This window comes from Apostichopus japonicus, chromosome 8 (genome assembly GCF_037975245.1).
Source record: "Apostichopus japonicus isolate 1M-3 chromosome 8, ASM3797524v1, whole genome shotgun sequence".
Taxonomy (NCBI): domain Eukaryota; kingdom Metazoa; phylum Echinodermata; class Holothuroidea; order Aspidochirotida; family Stichopodidae; genus Apostichopus; species Apostichopus japonicus.
Window position 1 is genome coordinate 23572972 of NC_092568.1, and position 27603 is coordinate 23600574.

Genomic DNA, 27603 nt, shown 5'->3' on the forward strand with positions numbered 1-27603 from the left:
ATTATTTACAGTTGGACACTCTTACAGTGATTTATTATTATTATTATATTATTATACTATCTTTTGTGAAGAGGTGGGAAACAGTGAACAAAATGATACTACAAGATGGTACTACCAAGGTGTATGGAATCAAGGTGCGTTACAAGAGATAACAATCATATTATTACAAAACATGTATCTATGATAATAACTATTGGTTAATCTCAAAGTAGATATATAAACATTATTATCTTAATTTTTTTTACACTACACAAATGAAGAAAAAAAAATTGCACCATCTTGAGACAACTTTTCAGAGGAATGCTTTGTCAGGAATAAAACTTAAATAAATAAATAGATAGATAAAATGGAAAACACCCCGTAATTTAAATGAAAAATTGTACCACATGACAACACTATTATATAGCACTGAATGAACAGTTACTTCTGCAGACAATTGAGCATGTACAATGGTTTGGGTTGGTCACTATCAGCTCCTACTCCTCCCCAATTCCATCCCCTCCCTCCCCCACCCTCCATGTTGACCCGATGATATGACAATTTTATACACCAAAATAGAAACATTTTTTATCTATTACTACAATAGATATAAAATTCTAAAATGAACATTTTTGCATGCAATAAATAAATTGTTTGTCAAAGAAAGTACAAAAAACTGTATTATTCAATATGAAGGATGGGTGCAAACTCGAGGTAAAGACAATTAAAACTATGTAGTAGAAGGAGGCCACAGAAATGCGCAAATGGAAACACTACACCAGTGGTAAGTGGCAGATAGTAGACAGACATATATCATTACATGTAAACATGGACTAAAGCAATGCAATTTGAGAACTCATTCAAACATTCTTCCCTTAGTTAGTACAAAATGCAGCCCCTGGATATTTCTTGCATAATAATTTTGCAGTATTTATTAACAGTTCCTAAAATAATAATTCCATTATGAAGAAGATGAAGAGGAGGAGGTGAAGGAGGAGGAAGGAATGAAGGACAGCGATGATGAAAAAAGGATAAAGACATTCATAACAGGGGATGACAAAATATTCAAAGACTGACTGGCGAATGATTGAAAAACTGGCCATGTTGATGAAATACAAATAAATCTGATAGACTGGGCATAAGATAAGATTACAGAAGATGACCTGATAAAAACAAAAGAAGGAAAGAGATACCATTAACGATGATGACGTCATTAGAAATATCTTTTGAAATATTTTGGGTGTTGTAAAATTTCACACACTGGTATCATATCTGGATGTTTCATTTATAAAAAGTCTCCTCAAAATTAACATACCCAGACTCCTTTGGGCGGTCACAGAGAGGACAATGCTAAAAGGTTTATTTAATGCTCACATACTCTACAGAGGGACTGCAGTTGCTTTTGACAGGCACAAAAGAGAGGACTGAAGTTAAACAGCCCATACTTCGCAGCTGCTAGAAACCAATGACAAAATCCAAGAATGTGAGATTACAATTTTTCACGGCATGTTTTTCACTTTGAAGGAAATGTCATGAGTCCAAGGTCAACAAACATACAAAGCTATGATGAAAACTGCAAGGTTCCTCTGCTTTGGCATTTTGTTAATGCTGATGGCTTTTGACTTGAATTAGTTGCTCTTTGTTGATGAAGGGATGGTGAGTCTGCAATTGTTTGCTTGGCCTGCATAATAAACAACTCTACGTGGCTTAACTTCTTCCATTTCCCACATCCTTTAATCTAATAGCTGTCAAAGTTCCAATATACGAAAATTATCACTGAATAAGTAATACATCTGAATTTTTATGGAAATGTATTCTGTAGCTGTTATAGAAACACCTCTGACTGCTGCCTGCCCCTTATCACCAATTTCTGTTGACCAACCTTTTGTACATCTTCTGGTTAAAAAGGAACCTACTTTCTGGGAAAAGGTGGGAACCTGTCGGGTTGCAGCTGTCAAGTTTGACGGCCGTGCCTCATCTATTTCACGTCCACAATGATAATGAAACACCCATCTCAGTCAAGTATTGCCTCAATTAAAAAGATACCCTATTTGACAAGAATTCATGGGTCTTGTCTGCATATTGAATACTAAGCCTACGATGTTGCACTTTTGTGTCACGACATGTTTGACTCTCTCCATCTCAAATGCAAGAATCTTCTTCAAACCTTGAATTCATTTACAAAATTACACAAGCCTTTGAGCTGCCTTGTGATGATTTGCTTTTGGCACTGCTTCTGCCGGACTTTGGATGGTCAGCCTTCGTCTGCCGGGATATTTCTTTTGAACTGGACGGCCTGTCGTCCTCGCTCCCAAAGCCTTGCATTTGCTTCGTCTTATCAGCATCCTTTACAGCTATCTTCAAAGCGTTTGGGTCACTTTTCTCATTTGTCGTCATTTGTCCTTTCTGAAAACCAAAAATGCTAAGATTATCACAAGAATCTGAAATAGCATTATAAATATTTAGTGGGTTGGTGTAAGAGAACATTTTCTGTAGGTTATGTTGACTGTTCAATTGAAGGAAACAAAACAAATCAGATCGAATTAATTAATAATAATCATAATAATAGGAATTTATAAAGCACAAAATGCAAAAGCCTCTATTAAAGCGCTAGTTTAGCGCTAATTAGAGACATTTTCTACAGAGCCACAACTCTCACTTACAGTAGCAATGTCTGATAGCTTAATACATCATCATGTAAATATTTTACATTATAGAATCTTGTAGTGAGTGTAACTTTAATGTCTCCTTCCACACAAACAATTTACATAACACTACATACATTTCTTCAAGTTTGTTGCATATGTGTTTCATATGTCTAATGAGATTGTCACTCTACTAACTGTCTCTGAGGGAACCATCTAAACTTCAAATATAACATATTTACCTACACTCGGTAAAGGCCTACATCAGTTTGTCTTTTACAGTGGATGTACTTGGGCCTACTCTAATTTGGATTTAAGATTCCGGATATTGTTGTCACATGAGTACTTTCATTAAAATGCACCTTTTTGGCTAAGACTGCTTTAAAGAATTTGTAAAGCACACATCAGTAGCTGATTTAATTTAAACAAAGCATGATCTATGACAAATGTAGAGAGAAGTAAGCTTTCCTTAAAGCGCCTTTTCAAGTACTTGTTAAATTTTGCTCTTGTTTCGCTATCTTCGGCCGTTTGTTCACAACATGATTGTAATATATCATACTTCAAGTCTCATAGTCCACTCTGAGTAATTTGCTCTGGACATTTTCATTGACAGTAGAGTAGAGAACACTTTAATGTTAAACAAAATACTTATCTCACAGAACATTTCACCTTTTATGATACTCCCAGATTTAGGTCTCCTCTACTTTTATGCGTCGTCATAATAGCAATCTTTTTCATTACTTTTACCAACTTACCTGAGCATCTGTATAAAGCTGGGTAGCCCCTTTGCTGGTGTTCACCTTCACTGCTTGCCCGTTGTAGCCTTTGTCGTTCAATCTCTGAATTAATTCTCCAATCTGATCACATCCCCAATAGAAGTCAGTTTGCATTTCTGTCAAATGAAACAAGCAAGAAATGTTACATTTTTGGGGGTTTAGAAATACATAACTTGCTAACTTGCTGATGTTAATCAGAGATGCCACCAGCAGTTGGAGCAAAACATCTGAAATTGGCAGCGGGTCAACGTGATTTACACTGACCAAAAAGATACAGTGTTAGTACTTGGCTTTCAATATCCTTAGTTACATACATGTGCACACACACTAGGCTCTAACAGTAACACATCCTTCCATCCTACATTGATAATACCACTGTATCTGCATTATTTTCTTTAAGATTAATGAAAACCAAAGTTTGTTAAAACTAAACAGAAATGCGACATGGAAACCGATGAAAACAAATCGGAAATATACCAGGTAAAAAAAAAAAATTCCGACAGAAAAAGGAAAAGTGGCATATCTGATTGATGTGGACTCAATTAAACAACCCATTTTTGTCTTTCCAAAATACACTGACACAAAAATAGGTAATTCATATCTTCTGCTGCATGATCAATAGACAAAATTGATATTAAAACCCTTACTACAGGAATGCAGTAAAGTGTGATTGTAAATACAGACCTATCCTATCCATGGTAAGCAGTGAGAGTTCCTTTTCCAAAGGTCCGGGAGGAGGCCATTGCATTGATTCAAGTATCACTGGTATCACAGGTGTTCCCCTCTCTCGGGCCTCCTCGATGGCATTCTGGATCCTGGCACTGCCAGCACCCTCTGGTCCTATGCACACCACGAGGCACCCATGTGTCTGGATTGCGGGTTCCGGTATCGGATTATGCAACAGATCTTTGTCTGACAGAGTAGTGGTAAAACCTTTCGAGTTTAACCTGTTAAAGGAATGCAACACAGGTGAGTTTCTTTACTTCAACAAACTTATCAGTGTATAGATAAGGAATGAACAAGCAGACGAGAACGCCAATGATGTACAAGCTTAAATGGTCTTAAGATAATTCACCTTTGACCTCAAATTCCTGAATATTACACTAACTGACAGTTTTAAAGTTGCTTAGGGGGAAAAATGTGTAATGTCTATGGCCTTTGGCAAAATTTCAAACTACAACCATTGATGACACTTTAATAAAAAAACTAAGTTTTAAAATTTTGATATTAAATTTTGAAAAGCGGAAATGATTCATTATTCCACAATAATTAGCAGCAACTCTTATGTGCCATGGACTTCTGACACATTTTGATGCCAGTCCAAATGACTTTCAAAACTAGACTTGACTTTATTGAAAGCTGTATTTGGTGACAATCTTCCATATCAAATCTGTTCTAATTTTGCATCTAGGATTTTGGACAGATCTGTCTGACCATCAGCGCACTATGCTAATATTTATTTGCAAAACCTGTCTATTTTTACAGGCAACAATATAAACTTGCTCCCCAAAATTGCTTCAAGCAGAAGGCACATTGATCTGATGGGTTTCTAAGTTAATACACTTGATCACAACCAGTATGGTACCTAACGTCTCAATATTGTAGTCTCACCTTGCTTGTATGTAAGTTGCTTCATTGTACCTCGTCACATCACAATGAATGTAGATTTTATATTGGTTCAAACTGTTCTCTTTTCTTGCTACAGATGAAGCCGGGCGATTTCTCCTTGAACTGGCTGTCTCTTTCTGGCCTGCATTGAAGAAGAAGTCAAAGTATCTCATCACATGCAGCTGCCACCAAATTGTGGCAATCAATCAGTGTTTATTGATAAACCTTAAATGCTCCCATTAAGCTTACAAATATTTTGTCCCATGGATGTTTGTGCACACTAGTATTAATCACATAAAAAGGCAACCTAGAAAGTTTCATAACATTCAACTTCTTTCCCCACTCTTTGACATTCTGCAGGTACTATTAGCTCCTAACTATAAACTATTAACTTAAAAAGAAAAAGGAAAGGAATTTAAATTCTGGTAATGTTAATAATGCCAAAGGAACAAATGAATGAAAATATCGAGAAACAGTGCCTCTTCTCACCTCCATTCACAACTGCAAAAATGTATTCAGTGTTATTCTACTCATTAACCACATGGTTGGCAGATTTTGCCATATCTGTGTCGCATTTGTTTTGACTATATTTCAGTTTTTTCCTACTTCCAAGGTTGAGAGAAAGCTTCCAGTGGTTTAGTTCTACAAGCATTCCTTCGGTTAGTTGTAACACCTGTGTTAAAAGCAGCTACTAGCTAGTTGAGTTACCTGAGTGATTTCTTTGCTGTCCGATTGAAAAATGCAATTCCAAAGTATCATGTCAATTGACAAAGTCCTAGGTTTCATCAAAATCCACTTAAGGTGGTGAAGCAAAACTTAAACTGTAGAAATTTTGACAATCTGTTTAAAATTTACATGTGTCTAAACTACTGTGAAAAGTGTGTGGGTGAGGGAAATCTTTAGGACTGGAATTAATCCACTAATAACCACTCATTAACCTTATTTTCCAAACAAAAAAATTAAAAAAATCTATTAGAGATTCTTAGTTAAATTGCATTAAAAAAACATTAAAATTTTTGGTGGGTTTGATAAAATTCCTAAACATCCTGAGCTAAGCATGTTTTAAGTTTTTCAATCAGAAGTAAACAACACTGTGACATTGATTTAAGTGTATTTTGGTCATGAAGGCAGATCATGTGTAGTGTATACATGTAAAAAGGTTTCATAGAGAATTCTGACACTCTATTTGTCAACCTTATGAATGCTTTCAATCAATGATAAGCAGACAGCTAGATATCTCGATGCGGGACAAACAGATCAGCCAAATGAGAAGAACTGATAAAATATTCGGTTCAACGACACATATCACCTTATTTTTTGGGCATATTGTCTTACCTCCTTGCATTTTCTTTCTACGTTTCCACACCTTCATAGTATACATGCACCATGCCAGCTCTTCTGTTAACAGAATATTTACAAGTTTTATGCTAAGAAGATTTCAACTTACCCTAGATGTATTTCTCCTTGAGGTTCCAAGTACTTTTTTAGAACACTAACAAAATTCCAAATTTTAAGAACATATATTTGTGGAGTTTCTAGCTCTCTGGCTTACTAGCAGAAATTGGCGATGACAGGTCAAATATAACAAATTTCAAATATTTTCAAATTTCAATGCACAAAAATGTGGTTTGAGATTGGCAGTGAGGAGAGAGGTAAAACTTTGCTAGTAGATGACCAGTGGCAGTTGGACTATTCTTCTAGTACAGTTAGTGGCCATACATGAATCACATTTAAAAAAAATGTAAATATTTCTCGGAAATAAACATTGAATCTGAAAGTAGGCCGACACCTAAGTAAAGTATTTTAACTTAGCAGAGATCCACAAACAAACTTCCACTGAAATATGGTACTCATTTACATGATTGAGTAAAACATATTTGAATTTATTTAAGCATTACATACATTGGAGATGGATAGAAAGTAAGTGTTAATATGAAATCCATATTACTATAATTCACAGAATTTGTGGAAAGTAATCAAATAAAAATAATTCATGCATGTTAAAAATGAGTTATTTCTATAGGTATGTTTAAGGAGCCTATAAAAAAATTAGATGTTGAAAATCTACTTTCCCTCAAGCTCCTTCATGTTTAGTTTTCTGGTAGGTGTTATGAACAGCAACCTTCCCTGTAAAGGTATCCCCCCCCCCCTCCTTCAAATTTGGCATCCACCCAAGTAAAATGGTTCTTCTATGCCTCAATATGAGATATTCCAATACCACACATGAATCCATCTATTCTGCTCTTCTTGAGTTATCACTTTACAAAACATTGCAAACAGAATAGAGTTCACTCCACAGATATATAAGGTGACAAAGTAGAACAAGATATGACACATTGATGGTGGCCTTGGATAAAGACTCTCTAAGTGCATTGAAGCAGCTCTTTGAGATGGTCTACGTCGGTAAATCTTCTCATGCTCAATTCCAATTTACAGAGTACTCCAATTGACTGGATGGGGCAACTTTTTTCATTTCAAAATAACGAATTGGAATCAAGATTTCATACGTGATTTAATACTACAGTAAGATGAAGGAGTGTCCAAACGATGAAATCTTGGGGACCACATGGAATCATGCATCATGGTGACTCATTAACATGATTAATTTTGTGCAACAAATAGATATATATCTACAGTTTGACCAAGTGCAGTTTTTCTTTTAGTAATATTAACACTTGGTAGCTTTGTTAATTTTGCTGACTAAGTACAACAACAACAGAAACAACAACAACAAAAGTTGCTTCGATACTAATGAAGCAGCAGTCACTAGTATTTTTAGATAAATAAACTAGGCTTAGTTATGGCAGTATTGTTATCATGGAAAAACACTACTCTTGATATCACATAGTTAAATGTTGTGCAAAATTGTGCCAAATGGCTATATAAATGGATAGATGTACATGCAGTTTTGGTCCACAGGAATCATAGAATTATATGAGAGACAAACTTCAGAGCTGCTAAACAATATCTAAATACTTAAAAACTATTCTATGCTGGTCACTGTTCTTAACAATATCTTCCAGCTATATCACAAACATTATCCAGATTTTCTACTCTTTCATAATTTAAGCAATTAAACTTTTACTTGTTTTTGGAAATTTACATAATGAGATGAATTAAGAAACTATGGGTGTTTTGTAATACCTTCAATTCAGCATAAATTGGCCTATTTTGCCATTTGTACTTTGAAATTGTGTCTCTCCTTTGCCCTGAGTGTTTATCTATACTTCAGGTAAATAGTAAACATCTGCTTTTTGGTTTCACAACATTTAAGAAACAGTTTTCCCTTTGCAATCCTTCCAACATACTTACACAACAGTGGACTTTTGTTTCCCCGAGATTTGATGGAATGACTTTTCTTCATGACCCAAGAAACACAAAACCACTCTGAGAGGTGTGTGACTATTAAGTTTCATCAAATTGTGCAATTATGGCCAAACTAAGTGATGAGAGACTTAAAGGAGCATGCAGTAATTTGTTAAGCCTTAAATAGCACCAAGCCACCAGAGATACAAAGAGGACACTTGACAACTGAATCAATTTAAACTTCCTACAACCGTATCTCCCAGTTGGATCTGAAATTTTAAAGGATGGAAACAGGCTAGTTAAACTATCCCTTTAATTGCCTACTAATAAGATTCAAGTCTGTAAACTGATCTATAGATGTCAAAATAGATATGGCTTATATAGCCTACCCAAAGTCCCTCATTAATTAACGTCTTTAATACGGAAGACCACCCTGGTCATCGTCAAATTGATGGTTATGTACAAAACTCTCCGCGTATTGATTGCCAAAATAATAAAACAAAATTGAAAAGGGTTTTGAGATAAATATTAAACAGAGGGGCTAACGACAGGCCACCATACCACAATTTGCAGACTTTGGTCATTACTTTTCAATATCCTGAATTAACCTTTCACCTGATTTGACTACAAATCATCAAACTTTTGGCAGAAGGATTTCTCTAAGGACTTAATTACAAAGCTACTTTTCAATACCCATCAAGTTTAGCATATTATATTTATATATTTATTTTTATTATATTTATTTATATATTTAGTATATTCTGCAAAAGTTTAGTAAGAAGGCTACTGTACAAACTGCTTCTACCTGCCCAGAGAGTTTTAAATTACGACGGAAATTTGCATTTACTATTTTTTTTCATAACAAATTAAAACCTGTTCTCATTTCTTGAATGCATATTAAAGCTAGGGTGGGTAAATCTACAATGAAAGCGTTGTATGCCTAAGCTAGATAAGGTCACATTGAATATGAAACACTTTGTTTAGAGTTTTAGACGTACAATATTGGTTTCATCAGGCCGTCCACCATTCTCTGATTCAGCTTCTGAACTTTGGAACATACTTCCCGCTGACATAAAAAACAATTTCAAATTTCAACACTTTTAGAAGGAAACTTAAGATTGTAAGACTGTTCTCAAGAGTGTTTTCTTGACTCTAAGCACCACTAAACATCACTTGAATTTGGATACTAGGCGCTATATAAATATGTTTGGAATGATTGATTGATGGAATAGCAGCTTGAAGTTTGCTAGGACCTAGCCTTCTTTGAATATAATAATCATTGTCATTAATTGGCATTAAGGCTTAACTACCATATGGATTCTGGACTACTTCTGGGTCTGAAGAAGAAGAAAACCTTCTATTTCTGACAGGTCTTTAATAACGTCATATATATATACGAGAAGCAAGAAGGAACGAATCAATGATAAACGGGCAAATGATAAAACAAAAGACGAATACATACTCTACACAAAATTGCAGATCATATTTCATGTTAAAAGATTATACTTTGGGTGGAGACTGTGTTTGAAAATGAGCAAAAATTTCTACGAAAGTCTGTAAAATAGACTTTTCAGCAGGCACTACCAGGTGTGACTACTTTCTCTTTAAGTTAACTTTTGCATTATATACCTGTTTTGGAAATAATTATACCAAAAAAAATTTATCCCCACAAGGCACCACAAGGATGTTATACTAACTTTATGGCACATTAGTTAAGCAATCTTGATTCTGCAAACTAGATTTTCACATTAACATAATCTGACCTTTCTTTTCTTTCCTTTGCAAAAACAACCGCTGTGATTTCGCTAAGGTTATCAATACCAATATCTACATCACATGCCATATTGTGCACCAAACAAGAGATCACAGCAATTTTTTTTTCAGAAATGATTCCCTGCTAAGGTTAAATGAAATAATTTAAATTAAATGAAAACAACAACATCATTTTAAGAGAATTCAACCACTAAATCCCCTGAAAACTTTGGAAAAACAGGAAATGAGTAAGACAAATATTATTCAAGATAAACTCTGCATGGATGAATTTCACAGGACGTTTCACTTCTATATTTAGGAATACTGTGCCATAAATACACATTCATGAGCATTGCTGACATTAAAGTCTACCACATGCAAAGTGAGAAGTGAATTCTTTATCTTTTTATCAACATCCCTTGAAATTGGAGGTGGCAAAGAAAGGGAAAATCCCAAAGAACTGCTGACGATTTGTCCGTCACATGACATTTAACCCAAATTTCAATCTTTTCCTTTTATCTGTTTTATTTTTAAAACTATGATGTCTGTGGAAGGCTGAAGAGACGGATTGAAGAATGAAATAATACGTCCAAGAAAAATTAAACAGTTGAGTGCTAGTTATGTGTTTACAGCAATTAATACAAAATAAACCTATGGAATGTTCCTTCTAAGGCTACAATGCTGGTGGTGTCTCGGTGCAGGCCTAAAATGTTTAAGATAATCCATTGTTTTATAAATACTAATTAATGAATTAACCAAAACATGTTCTTTTAACTTCATATGAACCAACAGAGCACCGATGTATGACAGACAACATCACTTACCCTTCACAATTTGAAGATGCATGGCAAGCTTGTTATTTGAGGCCATTAATAAGGGGTTAATCAACGGTCTAGCGTGCGTTACTCACAGGATTAATGCACAATTAGGGGATAATGCAAGCGATGCACGAGGGCGGAGCCCGAGTGCATCCAGCGATAGCATTAACACCTGGAGTGCATTAATCATGTGAGTAACGCACGCTAGACCGTTGATTAACCCTGTTCATTCGTACACTACCATTTGTGTGGGGGAAAAATCATAAAACAAAACATTTTTGGTTACATATAACCAAAGATTTATTAAAGTGATGCCCCGTAATTTTACCGTGCGTTACTCACAGGATTAACCACGGTCAGCTGACCTGAATGGACCAATAGGATTTAGGAATCTTTACTAAGTATGAATGAATATATGTTTTCCTATTGACTATTGTGTTGGATCTGAGTAACTGATTTAATGGTCTCTGTGTTAGACTAAGTAGTCCAGCCACTTTAATTGATGAGCTCCAGGTGTATAAAGGGGCATTTCTTAAATATTATAAATGGTATGGAAATACAACCTGGACAAACAGCAGGATTTCTGATGGCTTAGAAACAGTATTCAAATTTCTTTTGTGCCTAAGCCAATCTTTAATGGGAAAACACAGTAGACGTTTGTCAAGCAATATCTCAGTCATAGGGAAACTTTTTGTTAAACAGCAAACATGAAACCATTACTTCTATGCTGTAAATGTACTTCAAAACTAGTCTCACACTCCATCCACTCCTACCTCCCCCCGCCCCCCCCCCCCACCCAATGCCTCCTGAAATATATCAATTCTAATGATCCTAATAACAGAACATACCGATGCCAAAAACTGCTCATAATAAACAATGATGCTTGCATACAGCAATTCCTGACTCCACACAGAGATTCTTTACAAGCTATCATTATTTTCCAAGAGTAGCATTTAACTTAACAAAAAGTAAACTGGATGATATTTGCTATATGAAATTTGTTGCATATGATGTGGTTGATTTAACAAGGATATGTTCTTAGATCAATAATATAATGGTAATGTTATAATGCAGGAATGTGCTCAGGAATATTTGAGTGCCAGGCAGATTTGTGCGATAGTGTGATCAATGTCCTGGAGGAGGGGTCTCAGGGGTGGGGGGGGTTCCCCCTTCCCTTTGGAAAGTATCTTTCCTATTCTGGAGCTAACGTCTGTGGCAAGTATTCCCCCCCCCCCATATTTTGGTAATGGTAAAATTTGTTAAATTAATCGCAAGAAAAAGTGCCGGCTGGGAATGTTTAAAATACTGTTTGTGTTGGGCATTTCAAAACTGCCAGGGCCAGCTGCGTTTCGTCGCCATGCGGCTTGAGCACCCCACCCCCCCCAATGACTTGCAATGACTAGTGTTGCCTTGTTTGTTTTTATTTCTTTACTTGTTTGGAGAGGCATTTTGTATCACCGACATGCGGCTAACTGCACAATTTGTGCGATTTGCAGCGACCAAAGTCGTTAGGAAAAGTTTGTTGGGCAAGAATAAATTACCCTTTCTCCACTTCCTAACATCTATGAACGAAAGGATACACTTACTCCTAATAATCCCAATTACATCATCAACACTTTTTATAGTCTGAGGTATTTAGCTCATCATGTCATTTCAGAAATTCAGACTATTAACTAGATAATTCCGGTGGATTTCGCTGTTTGTGGGTGGAACGAAAAAGGTCACTTCGGCTGTTCTCACAAGCCTGTACAGTTTTATACCGATGTGCATTGTAATTCAGGAAAAATGCCAGTGGGAACTTAATTCTAGTCAGTAGAATTTTTAAAGCACTTACATCAAGTGGCTAAATTTGTGAAATTCTCGGCCTACTTGCTGTCGTTCATACTTCTTCATAGCTCTAATAATTATCAAGGTATTGGCCCTTACTCATGAATAAACATGAATGTTGCTGCTAAACACAAAGGGAGCAGAAGTCTGCTCATTTCAGCCCTAATGTCCCAATAAAAAGGGGGGGGGGTGGGAAGGTAGGAGGACTCGACTAACATTTAATGTTACATCTTAGGTTCATATTAATCCAATTACCATAGGGGCAGATAAAAGAGACTACCATGTTCTGTCTGCCAAAACTTTTTCGAATCTCACAACACATTCAACGAATAGTATGTTTCAGTTCAAGTTATGGTTCCCAATGGATATTGTCCAAATAAATCACTCTCATATTGTAGTCATGGGGGTGATGTTTCATAAACTTTACAATATGGGGAAATAGTTTTATGAAACAACAAAATGGTAAAATCAAGAGTCATTTCACCACATCTTGCCCAAAAAATAAACAGAGGGCAAAATGAAGGAGAATTAACAAAAAAAACTGTCCTATGTAAGTTACACATTTATTCCAGTTTTAATAATTGCCACTCAACCATTTCTACAACGCATATCACTTAACTGTCAGGAAAACTTGGTTATTTTGGCCCATGTCGCTTTACTTACCATTCCTCCCCCTCCCCCCCCCCCTACTCCCTGATACAAATTTCTTTCAGTAATGGTATCTGTCTCAGTGCTTGGAAGTTGGTAACTGTGACCATTTTTAGCTAGTTAAAGGTTTCATTTCATCTCTTATAAGTGCCATTTTTTGTTGCCACCTTCTTAGAACTGCTTACTTTCTCTTTTAACAAAACAAGCAAATAGTTATCTTCAAACAAACCTAGTTTCTTTTGCTCATGGAGTTTGTTCTTCAAAGCTTCTACCTCAATCTCCCAGGCTTTGTGTTCCAAATCAGGAGGGGGACATTGATGAGATATGGTCACTACATCCCCTGAAGACAAGAAGAAAAAGAACCAGCAAACTCCTCAAAAGATTGACGAGACGAGGTAATGTAAAGCATGACCATAAGCTATCTTCAAATCTTTAATCATTCTGAAAACGATTTTTAGTTTTAGATCTGAGTGAAATATTTGTAAAGGAGGCATATGAACAACCAGACCATCCTCTTATACTTAATGAAGGTAATGGTGGACCTTCAAACTTCTCAAGAAAACAAAAATAATTTTTAAATTTTTAAGTGTAACTGCAAATTAGCAACAAAAAAAGAAAAGAAAAACACATCATGAGATCTGATGAAATATGCTTTCCATTTTTGTTTTGTTTAAAAGATATAAAACTTTTAATCTCACCGTATCTGTATAGACTGATGAACGGATAAAGTCCACCAGAGAGTTGATCAAAGGCCTGCCACCAGAAGCAGGTGCCATTAAGACAGATGTATGCCACAACCACCTGTTGCTTCCTTGCTTCTGATTGGCTGATGTCCTCTGGGTACCAAACACCAAATCCAAGCCTGTCTCCTTTCTTGACGTTGGTAAGTTGAAAATCAACTAAAGAGAAACAATTGCATCAAAACATTCAAGTTTCCATAATTTATATTTCAGTGACTTTTTACAAAGTAATATGGATTAACATCATGAAAAAAGTTTGGTTACATATATTTTTTCTGTGGGCCAAATTTTGAAGATCTCTTCTGCTACATTAAGAAACAATTTCCCAAAATTTCCTCATCAAAAACTAATGCTGCAAGGTGTTCAATTTACTGATCACTTTTTGTAACCTTTTTCTTAAAATAAATGTTTTAAACTCCTGAAGGAACTTTTTTGAGGGAAATATGACAGACAAACATCGATAAAAAAAAACATTCAAAATAGTAAATACACATCAACTTGTCCCAATTAGAAACTTAGAGAGAACCTTAGTCACTTAAGCAGATTTAAATTGACAGCGGCTGATTGACAAAAGCAGATGATTAAGCAACAGTAGTCTGAAGAGATCAGCATCTCATGCGTAGGCGTAGGTACATGGATAGGTGTGAGTTCATTCATGATGAACATACAGTATCCAGGAATGAGCCTGGGGTAACCAAAAAATCATGGAACTTTGCAAAAATTGCGGTATAGGCTCCAATTTGCGTATGCTACAGTGTGTTAGGATAATAGGTTTTTGTCCCCGAGGTAGAAAAGAAATCACAGATATTCCGCGTATTCGCGGAAATAGCTCATGACTGAGTATCACATACAGTATTTACATAATTGCTGTGGTGAACGCCAACTGCCTGTGTTGACAGACTGAAGCCATTATCTTACATGAAATCAACCAAGGCAAGAATGATTATGTAACAACCAAGTTTTGACCATTTGACCAAAGAGGCCTTTCTTAGCAACTGGTTATGGGAAAGTACATGAAATGTTTGTATCAAACTCACTGTTTTGTTTGAAACTGTTGACAAAGGCGACTCCATTTAAATTGCATAGGTAGGAGGCAATCCTGGCATCTGGCCTTTTCCGTAATTTCTTGAATCTGGGATGAGCCAGATTATTTGTGATGCCGATCCACGGAGCTTTGGGTACAATCTGGTTGGGCGTGGGTAATAACTCATTCTGAACTGTAACTTCAAAATAACTCCAGTCTGAGGACCAAGGACATAAAACAAAAGAATCACAACAAAGAATAGACATTCAAATGCAGAGGGGAACCTAGAAGGTATACGTCCGAAAGGGAGCATTATCTCTGAACTCTGCCATGTGTACAAAATACTAAATGAAAGTATTAACATGAAGAGAGAATTAACCATAATTCTTTACCTAATAATAGTTTTATAGACAAAACTCTTCTTGTCATTGATTTGTATACTGTCACAGCCTTCTGCTATCATTTGTAATATTCTTCTTCTTCTAATATGAATGCTCAGTCGATCTAAAGAAATGAACACCACTTGGTCTGTTCGTAAAACTTCATCTGGACTCTTGATGCTTTATGTTCCACCTAAATTTAATTAAGCACTTTAATGACTTTTTGATTCAGATATAATTGGTGTTTTCAAGAAGCTAAAGTTGAAAAATTTCTTCCAACTATAATTCAACCCTTTACATCAATTCCAAATATTTTTGTCATCTCTTTCTACTTTTCCTTTTCACTTCAGGGGATTTAGTGACTATCACTTGATTGCTATACACATCTACACACACAAATACTATTGATGTTAGAAAGATGGTTACCTTCCTTGTTGAAACTATTCTCTAACAATGTGTGAACCTTTTGAGACACGACAACGCCAAATAAATGATGGCAATATTTGGTAGAGCAAAGTACTAGTTTACATAGAATATTAAAAGGAAAATATCAAATGCAATTTGCTGGCAACCTTCAAAATCCCTACTTCATTCCCAATTGAATCCACATTGGGAAACACCAATAGAAGCAAATCTACAACTCTTACATAGTTGAATACAAATGAACTACTACAATAAAATTTTAAAAAAAGTCAATGAAATATATGTTCAAGACATTTCAAGAAGATTCCAGGGACAACCTTTTGCTTGGTTTAGGATCCTTCAGGTACCTTAAAAATCATCATCCAGCAAATCTTGTCTGGAACATACCTTTAGAGAGTGGTTGAGGTGAAGTAAACCATAATCCTTCCCATTTGCGATTCTTTTTCGCCACTGATAGAGTGTCACCGGACAATTTCAATCCTGAACTACACAGCCAAGTTGAAAGGTTTTCCTGAGAGGTAAAATGAAAATGGAGAAGCTTGAAATATTCAAGCAACTGGATGTTTTCAGCATTAATTTCTCTCTCTCTTTATGGATAATGGAATAGAGTTATGAAGCAAAACCTTTTACTTGAAATCACTCTTTGGTGACTGGCAGTGTGTGTTAGTTCTGCACTTTTAGTTGACAAATTAGTACATTCCTTCACTATTGCCACTAAATAAGCTAATAATCATCATTAAAAACCATGTCATGGTCAGATGGACCTCTCTGTCCTCAACTCACACAGGATAAGTCATTGCACTCAGAATATGCGGTTGTAAACTTTTTAGTAATTACATAATTATGGAGACCAAAGAAATTGTACAATTTAATAGGGCTATTGTAGTCAGAATAATTGTACACTTTTAATAGATTATTGTATTATTTGATAGGTATTTGTTCGCAGAATGAGTGATGATACAAATACGTTTGTGAGGGAAGAGAGAGAGGAAGGGGAGGGCAGGGCCAAATATTTACCTGAGAATACACAGGGGGTAACTGTGGTTTGGTGTGTTGCCACTTTAACCTGACGGTGGTAGGATTACCAGCAAAGCCTACACTTGGGTACAGATCTGTGTCCGATCCCTTCACTTGAGCGGTCCCGACCAACTGACCGTTTTTAATGAATTGCACGCATTTGACTGAATCAAAGTATTCAATGTAACAGCCAATTATATCACCTTTCAAAAGAAATACAGAAAGAAATATATTAACTTTTGAATGAGATGAAAAAACGACTGGTGAAAGTTCATCGATCATGTGATTTCTAACAGTCGCAATTACAATATATTTTGAGATAATAGATACTGAATTACTGAACACACTACAGCTTTAGGATTGTCAATTCAGAAACAGCTTCATTTGTTTTCCAAGTTTTCCAATTTTGTTTTATAATTTTGGGACTGCGGAAATTTCTCTGGTATAAAGAAATATTTGGGCAACCATGATGATCTTCACCGTGTATTTAAGTTTATGTTATTAAAGTACACTATGAAAGGAAGAAAATTACCACCAGAATTAATTTCTCTGTCTGACAGAAAAAACTACATTCTATACCTTTTCTAAAGCCCTTCCAAACATCTAAATAATATGGACATTTTTTATTTAATTTATTTTGTAACTATTATTTTTTTTTTAAATGAGATGAAAGAGAAGGTAATGAAACAGTTACAAACCTTGTTTATAAGCCTGAGCTTCAACTTCACCATTAGCTCCCATGAGGAGTTCACCAGAACTGATATAACCAACACTCTCCACCAGTGCCCCCGGCATGCTGCCTACACTCTGTTCATTCCTACTTACTCCAATACAAACATTGCCAGAGTCATCTGTCAGTGTTAGAAGAAAAAAAATAGGGATGAGTTTACCTCACTGACTTCAGGTTGCCCTCCTGTAAATACGTTTCTTTCTCTAGAATCAGGGCAATATTGTCAATTTGTCAGTATTATGGACACCTCTATCATGAACTGATAAAGCAAAACCAGAAATGGCAACAAAATGTCGTAATAGTGAAAAAACTTGTTTGAATTTGGTTTCTGAAATCACAATAATGCACCAACATGTTACAGAGTGTTAGCGCACATGGCACTGGATTTAGACATCGATGGGATGTACCAAATAGTGTGTATATACTAAACGTTTAGCACACATGCACTGGATTTAGACATCAATGGGATGTACCAAATAGTGTGTATATTCTGAATGTTTAGCACACATGCACTGGATTCAGACATCGATGGGATGCACCAAATAGTGTGTATATTCTGAATGCTTAATGACCATAAGACATAGGCAGTCAATCAACCACAGTTTTTAATTCCAGGATGGTGGAAGGGGGAAAGGGAAGTTAAGGAGAATGCAAAGAGGCGGTAGAGGAAGACAAGGGTGAGAGGGATGAAGACATGGACATAGTTAGACTGGATATTTATCTACATACATTGTCAACTCAACAATCTGGTAATTGAAATAAGGCACTGACTAATCGGCGCACATTGATTATTTCTTTGTCAAATTTATGAGTTTTTGTTATATAAATGAATGAACACTCACCGCCATCAATGATCTCCAGAGTGAAGAGTGGCATTTCTGGTGTTAGGGGAGAGAGATACTGGAGCATCTTGCCCGTTCTATTTTCTATTTTCTTCTTTGGTGTGATGACATCATCCTTAGGTGGACCAATTAAATCAGAGAATCTATAGCACCCTTCTTTTAAACCATCTTCATGTTTAGGTCCACTTGGCTCAGGTATATCAAAATCTGATTTAAGAAAAAAGATTACATTAAAATCTAGAATGGAAAGCTAGTACAAATCACAGGATTCTCTGAATGGCTGTCAACTTTTCAAGATTTACAAATGTTCAAAAACATACCATAACCAATGGTTTCCTAAAACATTCATCAATAATTATAGTTCCTTCTGTGAGTTAGCTAATTACAGAAAAAGTCATCCTCAGACATACTTAAATTAAGTGCTGAACCAGATTCAAAACTTGCAAGGTTCTATCCAATATACATTTTATAACAAGGATTAGCAAAGGACATTTGGGAGCTGTTACCTCTCATACAGTGAAAATTTTCAACAGAAAGTCATGTTACTTCCTACTTTTAATGAGCTAATGAAAGGCTTCTTCACGATGATAATATTCTACTAACTAGAACTAATAAGGCTATCTGAAATTTGTGATTCTCAGTTAGAAGCAGGGATGAGCCTGGGGTAAAAAAAAAAATCACGGAACTTTGCAAAAATTGCGGTATAGGCTCCAGTTTGCGTATGCTACAGTGTGTTAGGATAATAGTTTTTTCCCCGAGGTAGAAAAGAAATCACGGATATTCCGCGAATTCGCGGAAAAAACTCATGCCTGTAGAAGTGATGATGCCCATTGGGTGATTTGGGGATCTCAGAGCAAACACCTGCAACGCTAAAATATGGTACGATACACATAAATTGGCGAGTAATGTCACATATAAAATGGCACACCTTGAAGATTTTGTGACGCATGTTTAATCTTGATGTAATCAAAGTATAGCAAAAAACGATGAAAATGTACTTACTCAGCATTAAACCTCCAGAGGCTGAGTTGGCTTTCTTCAGCCAGGCTTCAGAATCTGGTAAGGGGGGTACAGAGCACGATGTACTGACCTCCACTGAACAACCTGCGAGGAACAACAGTTGACAGAAAACATATTAAAAACAGGACCTTGAATGTCAAACTTGAGAACAGGACACTGCAAGCATTTTATAACAATTATAACCCTGAACAGTTTCACCTTAAGCCTTTTAGCATTTCTATGAAAACTTTATCCTCTTTGCTCGATGAATTTCAAAATAGTTGCTCCTCTAAACAATCAAATTTTCCATGGTGGAGAAAGATTTTTTCACTAGAGCTGTCTGGAAAATGTCGGCGGTTCATTATTACATTTTTGGTAAATTTAACCTGAATTCTGTGTTGGGGTCGTGACGTTGTGTCACTCAGACCAAGCCATGCTATATTAACACATAATTGGACATCCCTATAAATCTTTAACCAGAGGATAAGTGTGGTCACAATGATTGGGTTGAAACTAATACTAGTTAAAAAACGGGACAAAGGAAGGACTGAAACAGACCAACAGCAACATTATTTACGTTCATATTTGTTATCCGATCTGTGCGTGAATCTTCTCAAGGACATGCTTTATATTTCTCATGTGGTTATCAGTTGGTACCTAAGATGCCACAAATACAAATATTTTCCACAATCGTTGACATTATTTATCAAACAGGTGACATGCACACTTTCGTAGGAAATCTCTTCATTTTGAAATCACACATTTGCCCAGGAAAACCGAAAAAAGTAGCAAAAAGTATTTTGACACAAAAAAAAAGAAAGGAAAAAGTGGGAAACAAGACCAACGAAGTAGGAAAGGTAGGTAAAGTAGAACCCCAGGACAGCCTGTACTTGAGAGGAAATGAGGTAAACCAACCTGCGGACTCTAAGCCGATAGCAGGAAAGTAACCTCCTGGTGATTGAGTAAAGACACTGTGCTTGATGATCTCTCCATTTTTGGTGAAGAAAACAACAACTTTCTGATCTTTTCTGCGACAAGTTCCAGCTGCCTCCACGTACAAGATCCCACATCCAACAGTATCTCCTTCAGAACATGGACGAGCATCTTTCTTGGCTGTTAAATTTTTATATAAAAATAGTGTGTAAACAGTTATCTAAATGACAAAACAAAACATGATTTACTTTTTATCATCTCACTTGAAAGCTGTATAATTATGAAGTAATATCATATTAGTTTATTTAAGCTTTCAAACAGTTTAGTTATTCTGGTACATTCTATATATATATATATATATATATATATATATATATATATATATATATATATATATATACATATATCTTACAGAATGTTATATCAGGGAACTGCTACTCAGGAACTAACTCTTGAGAAATTCTTCTTAATCATCTTTAGGTGAAGGATTATAAACACAAAACTGTCAACAAGATCATTATCAGTGACCCAGTTGGTGTAAAGGAACCTGTTCACTCCCTAGAGATCATATCAGTTTTTGTCTCAAATTTGTCAGAGCTGGCTAACACATTAAGTCTGCAACCCAGAATGGACATCCCATTTCTACCAGTCAGAAATATTGTCACAGTTTCTGTCACTACATCTATAGATGATCAGATAATGGTTGACCTGTTGTTAAGGTCAAGCAGTGAAAATTTACTGAAACTGACTTCAGCTTACTGTCTGCATTTAATGGTCTGAAGGAAATCACCTTTTAATGGTACTTTGAAAGATAATCTTTGACCACTTAGCTTATATTAGCAATGACATCTTACAGTACAGTGATATGATATGGTGAGAGGGAAATACTACTGAAAGTAGATGTTTGCAAGTACAATTAATTCTAGATTTCATATGCATTTAATTTATTATACACTGTGTCCTTTCAAATACTGGAGCACTAATGCCAATCTGACTGATCATTATCTTATCAGTATCTGAGGATGTCCCTAGGTCAGAATAACCTTTGACCTCCACCACAAACATTAGGGATCTTTTACTCATAATGGGGAAGCCATATGTCAAATATGAGATCTTGTGAAGTTTCCTATCTTGATATATCGTCCTCACAAGGTTTTAAGGGGTTTGACCTCTGATGACCTTAATTGAAATTTGATACCAAATTGTGTAAAAATCTTTACACTACATTAGGCGATCATACCATGCATATATGAGCTGATTTGTTGTTCAGATTCTGGAGATATAGCATTTTTAAGATTTTTCATTTTGCCCTCTGTGCTGACCCCTGCCACCCCCCCCCCACCTCCCCCTATACCAAAGAAAAGGATGTGTAGCTCCTGTTGCACTCAGGTTACAAGTACTTACAACACAATGTTATGTCAACAGCAGCATATGAAAACAATTTCCAAGGAGTGATTATTGAGATAGAGAAAATGGTACTTTTGTTCCTTACCACCATGTACTCTTTTGTCTTGGTACATACACCCTTCTGAAGCTACGAGGCCAACAGACTCATACGAGGACCCTGGATATTCAGATTGCTTGTACGTCGCTGAAGAGATTCCGATCACAGGACCTTTACCACCATTCTCCCCCATGGATATAAGCTTGGCTTCATAGTACCTAAAATCTACGACAATAAACAATGATACATGATAGTTCTTGGAATTTTGAGGCAGTCAATTGCATTAGTGTTAGTTAGATCTCATTTCCAATTGTGTTTTACCTCAAGTACAGGAATGAAAAGATAACTCTGACTCATTCGTAATAGATGAAGGAATGAAGAACAGGAGGGAATCTAGAAACCGAGTGACTTACCATCATTGAAACATACTGGTGACTGAACTGTTGTAGTTTTATGAGAGTTACGCATCAGCAGAATGTTATCTTTAATTGTGACAGTGTCTGGAACCCGCCAGTGCTCTAAATCACCCTAAAAAAGGAAGAGTTTAAGAAAGATAAAATAAAAAGAAAGAATTTTAGTTATTGCAGTAGTGATCATGTTGATCTACAAACCTTACACTTTCTACATTTACAACTGAATGATAATGGACTTGATCAAACGATACAACAACTAAATACTTCACCCACGGAGTGTATCAAGAAGACAGATATTTGTTAGATCTGTACAAATTTGACGTTTATAAAGAGTGTTTTTTTTACGGGCATAAGAAATTCTGCATAACTTACAGATAATCTACGAGGTATGAATTTATTAATATTAATATCATCTGCTGAAATGAGCTGTTCCAGTTGAAAATGGACATGGTCCATTCAAGTAGGCTCTGACACCAATCGAGGTGTAAACATAGGCATACAGTATCTTGCAAGCGAAACTTGTATGATACTGTAGTAACTAAATCAGAGATGAGACTATATGCACAGTCAGTGTACATATGTCTTCATCTGACGCTTCTGATATGCTTGACATTTCGTACACCTCTGGTGAAGGTGACCACCGCGATTTGATCAATAAGTTTACATATTAATGACAGAAGCAAATGAAAATTGTCAAAATATAAAAGTATAAAAGCATGTTGGTGAAACTCAATTTAAACTTGGGATAAGTACATTTAGAGACCAATGTGGAGCTAACCGCTACATCTTAAAATCAAAGTTATTTTTGCAAGATGGTGCATTAGGATGCACACTAGTCTTGGACTAGACTATAGAACTTACTGGTGAGGGAAAGTAGGTGAGTTCTGACCGCCATCTGACTTTGAGCTCTGTTGGTCCCCACCACACATTGACAGTTGGAAGCACATATTCTGCATTAAGAGTAACCCATCTTCTGCAAATTAACTGACCATTCTTTAAGATCCCAATCAGAGACTTCTCAGGAGTGTGATAGTCAAGGTAAAAAGTGATGGTGTCTCCTGTAAGAGCAAAGACAACAGAGAGAGTGAGAGAGAGAGATGTAGTTGTTTAGTGTACAAAGAGGGTATTCAGGACTACATCTTCTTGAGATCCTACAGGTCAACACCATCCCACCAGCATAGCCTCTTTTCACATGTGTTGAGTTACCTTGTAGCAACCAGATGTTCATTCATTTGCAGTTAAATTGACTGAAAATGTATACAGACGGTTGGTTTTTCTTTACATACAGCAAATTTTAACATCTGCCCATCTGTACAAGCACTGTGCCTTTATGTATGTCTGAATACCAATAACACAAACCAAAAACCCAACATACATTAATTCAATGTCAGCAGACTGAACAAATTTTACTCCACCTGTAACCCTTCATTATATTTTTTATTACTACAAGCAATAAAATGTAATGACTTTACATAGTTTCCCCTCATCTTTTCAACATCCATATTTTAGCTTTTCTTTTGTTATTACAGTACACCAGCAAAGAATGCAACATAAGGCATATATATTTTATTTTATACACTGTTATATCGCTCACCTTGTCCGTAAGTTGGCAAATGATCTGATGGCACTCCCTTCGCTGTACTGGAGACTGTGCCATCATCACTAAAGTATGCCACAGCATCTGGCTTCTTGTCTGCAGCTGTTTCCTCAAACTCATCATCTTTCATGGCCTTTGCATCGAGGTAACATTCCTTACAGATCCCAAGCCCCAGGCAGGCGTCTTTGGCTAAAGAGTTAGCGATATAAGATTAAGTACATTACAACAATTGCTGGCCCTAAAGATGAAGGTTTATAGAAACGTTCAACATTTGGTATTGTCACAACAAATCATCATTACATATGTGATTCTTAAATTTGTCAATTTTTATAGTCCCGGATACACTTTCAAATTTGTCTGAGTAAGTTAAGTCTGATGAGCAAACACAGATCAACTTTAGAGCATTTATGTGATGTAAAATGGTGACTTTTGAAAAGAAATCATATACTAACTTCAATTCGAACCGTTCAAATATTGTCAAACATAGTGGTCGAGGTACGTAAGCTGTCCATGTTATAAGTTCTAGCAAGTTAGAAACAAAATCTTTGTTCATAAAACTTGGCATTTATCAAAGAAGTATATAGCCTTAGGGTGGTAAAACTCATACTATCCCATTGCATAATTACGATAATGAGAGTAAAAATGAGCAAATGTTGAAGTAATCATAACGTACTGTAGGGTTAGATTTCAACTTGCCTTGATGGGTTTTTGTATATACATGTATAGACATATTTACATAAAATAACAAACCTTGCTGAACTATTTTAACTTCGAAGCATGGCTGATTCACAGTGAGGGGTCTCTTTTGCGAATGTGAAAAAACAATGTGTCTGGATTTGAGAGCTAAATCTGGAATTTTCAAGATTGATCCATCCTCTGTGACCTCTATCTCGACACTAGAATTGAGCCAATCATCCATGCTGTTACCTACATGAACCTAGAAGGGGGAGAGATTAATATCAATTAATAACAATGATGTTTCTCTGGAAACCTAATTAAATTTCAAACATCAATTACACAAAGGTTTCACTTCTCACAAACAAATACTGGCATGAAGTTCCTGGATATTATCTGTTCATTGTATGTTACATCGGCCTACATTTACATGAACTTTCTTCATTGCAGAACGTGAATATTAATGAGATGTCACTTTTTGGAAAGGATATGCTGCACACACTGATAGGTACATTGATATGGTATTACTTTACTATGGTAGCCACAATATATATATACCAGTGCCACATACATCAGGAAAGAAAATAGTACACTTGTAAAGGAAAACATTCTTTAACAGGATGGAAAAAGTCATGTTTAACAATTGAACATTGTTCCACATTTTTCTACCAAATGAGGATGTAATGAAGCCTCCATTCATTTGTTTTGTTTTGTTGCCCAGTAACTTTTTCTTTGGTATTATTCTTATGAAATGAATACTTGGTTGATCAAGCTAATGAGCTACATTGTTATTTAACCTTAAAGGTCTACTATTAACTTGCACAAAGCAATTCTTTAATTCAACTGAAATTTATCTAGAAACACATCACAAACTGCTAAGCAAAAAGTAAATAGTAAGAGACAAAATTCATGGGCTTTAAAACTGCTGTCAATAAAATTGTAACACTAAATTATTCCCTGAAATCTAATTAAATATTCTGTTAACAACCTATCCTAACTAAGAATTGGCCTACCAAGACCCAAGATGATCAATACAAAAACGAATTTTAAGCAAGGTAAGTCACTCTAGTCATAGGCCAAACTTCAGACTGATTAGGTCCTATAGGCTAGTCTAACCCAGAACATTGTCGATGCCTTTGAGTCAAGTATACATGATGTTATGTTAACTGCATAGTTATCACTAAGCAATAGGTCTGTACGTCTCAATATCTGTATAAGTATTAGTACATTAAGTGCGAGTCTAAGTTCTCTAACCTGTACTGAGACATTTAACCTAATTAGTACTAGTTAGGCCTAAGTTAGGCTAGCAAATAACATAGGCTTAGACTATGTAGTGTACACAGCGTTGCAATACAGCCTCTAGTCTTATCTATAGTGTTGTTAATGTTAGCATCTGACTGAGACGAAGGTGAGTGCTACGTTAAACAAAACAATAAACACTTTTTTCATTAGACGGAATGTAATCTTGCTGTAAATTCAGTGCGAGATACCTACATCAAAATAACGTTGTGATGACAGGAACTTTGATCGGATGTATAATGTTGAAATTATCGATAAATCATCGTCATAGGGAGCGTGTTCGTGTAGTTTATGATTTGCTGAAATGTCGACTGCTCTGGCATGCAATGTTATTGCGTTGCTATAGCATACTACTTCATGAACCAAGTTGAAGCTGGCAGACAATAGTGGCAACCAATAGTAGCGGACAATATATTAGCAGAGGACAATAAGCAATAACAGCGGACAATAGGCAACCAATAAAAGACTGCGGTAGTTGTCATTTAGCCTCTAAAGAAGATCCTGCTAGCAAGGGCGGCGGAACCGGGGGGGGGGCACAGGGGGCACGTGCCCCCCCACTTTTCCTCAGGTTAAAAATGTGCCCTTTTTCTACATAAAAATTGAGGTGTCTCAAGTTAGCAAGAGGCCAGGGAACCAGAATGAACACTCGGGAAGGGCCGTTTCCGGCCATCTGAGGGGTTTATAAAACCAAAAATTTTCTTGTACGCTCCGCGCCAACCATGGTGGCGCTCCGCTCAGATAGTCGTGCATACAACTTTGCAAATCCTGGCTACGCCCCTGACTTTTAATGAATTTCTGTGGGTCAAACTCAAAGCTATTTCGAATGGAAAAAAATGGTTAAGATATTAACAAGAAATAAACTCTAATTCGGAAGATTCCTACATTAGCAACTAGCATGATTTCACCTCATTTTGCCTCAAAAGAAAACTTGTTCCTTGTTTCCCAATTTGCACATTGGATATTGCAGTGTTAGTATGCATATTTTCCTTGGGGGGGGGGGGCGTTGATGGAGTGATGTGTATACGCAAATAAGTTAATACAATAAGAGTTATCAAGGGTACTAAATATATGGCTGCATCAGTCCAATCGAATTTCTGCAAAGTGCCCTTTGATGTCGGTGCCCCCCAGATTAAAAGTGCTTCCGCCGCCCTTGCCTGCTAGAATCGAAACGTCCGAGGCCAACTTACTTTTACACTTTCTTACACAGGCTCTCTAATAGATAAGCATTTTGCGAACAGTTTTATTTTATTTTGTAGTCTATAAGTGCCACAATTGAAACGTCTATGAAACTGTATAGGCCACAGTTCAGCAGGTTTATCGAATGCGATTTTGAGACCCCTTTTTGGCAAACATAGAAATATTGTAACGTGATATCATGGGGGCCGAAGGTGAGGATTCGAATAGAGGGGACAAACATTTCTACTACCTCTCTTCTGGTATCCCGGAAAGTGAGCCCAGCTGAGTAATTAAATGGGAAATTGGGAACACGTGGTGTCTTCGAATAGAGGGGCCGGGTCGTATTGTTTTAGCGGGCGTCAGATGACCCAGAATGTGGGAAATCGGGGCAAATTATGAGGAAAAAACATAAAAATTGTAACGCGATAACATGCCAGGGGTGCTTTCGAGTTTTAAAGAGGATTACTGTTTACTACCCTCTTCCGATGTCGCAACGGGCGTGGAGGGCCCAGAAAAAGGTCACAGTGGGTATTTAAATGCGAAGTTGATATT

At 36.2% G+C, this 27603-nt stretch overlaps 1 protein-coding gene across 2 annotated transcripts; it reads right to left on the reverse strand.

Moving 5' to 3' along the window:
• LOC139971127 (uncharacterized) lies at window positions 1–26280 on the reverse strand. 2 transcript variants are annotated; one of them, XM_071977337.1, is made up of 20 exons: window positions 26071–26280; window positions 24652–24838; window positions 23899–24090; window positions 23166–23362; window positions 22305–22419; window positions 21940–22116; window positions 20430–20627; window positions 19518–19619; window positions 18516–18722; window positions 17642–17794; window positions 16944–17146; window positions 16314–16437; window positions 15137–15340; window positions 14058–14258; window positions 13589–13699; window positions 6344–6406; window positions 5012–5150; window positions 4085–4347; window positions 3380–3516; window positions 1–2385 (listed from the first exon to the last, which is right to left on the reverse strand). In XM_071977337.1, exons 2-20 carry the CDS (start codon window positions 24818–24820, stop codon window positions 2158–2160), a joined length of 3183 nt encoding a protein of 1060 aa, XP_071833438.1. In that variant the 5' UTR covers window positions 24821–24838; window positions 26071–26280; the 3' UTR covers window positions 1–2157. The 2 variants fall into 2 exon arrangements, with proteins under 2 accessions (XP_071833438.1, XP_071833437.1); XM_071977336.1 differs by lacking the exon at window positions 6344–6406 and having other exon boundaries at window positions 26071–26228.
• Window positions 26281–27603: the final 1323 nt, after the last annotated feature.

Excerpts from the sequence above, each read along its gene's own strand:
- LOC139971127 (XM_071977337.1), bottom strand. The coding sequence starts at position 24,820 with ATGGATGATTGGCTCAATTCTAGTGTCGAGATAGAGGTCACAGAGGAT. Across the intron at positions 22,420-23,165 it reads TCACCTACTTTCCCTCACCA|GGTGATTTAGAGCACTGGCG; the intron begins GTAAGTTCTATA and ends TTCCTTTTTTAG. Across the intron at positions 5,151-6,343 it reads TAGAAAGAAAATGCAAGGAG|GCCAGAAAGAGACAGCCAGT; the intron begins GTAAGACAATAT and ends TCTTCAATGCAG.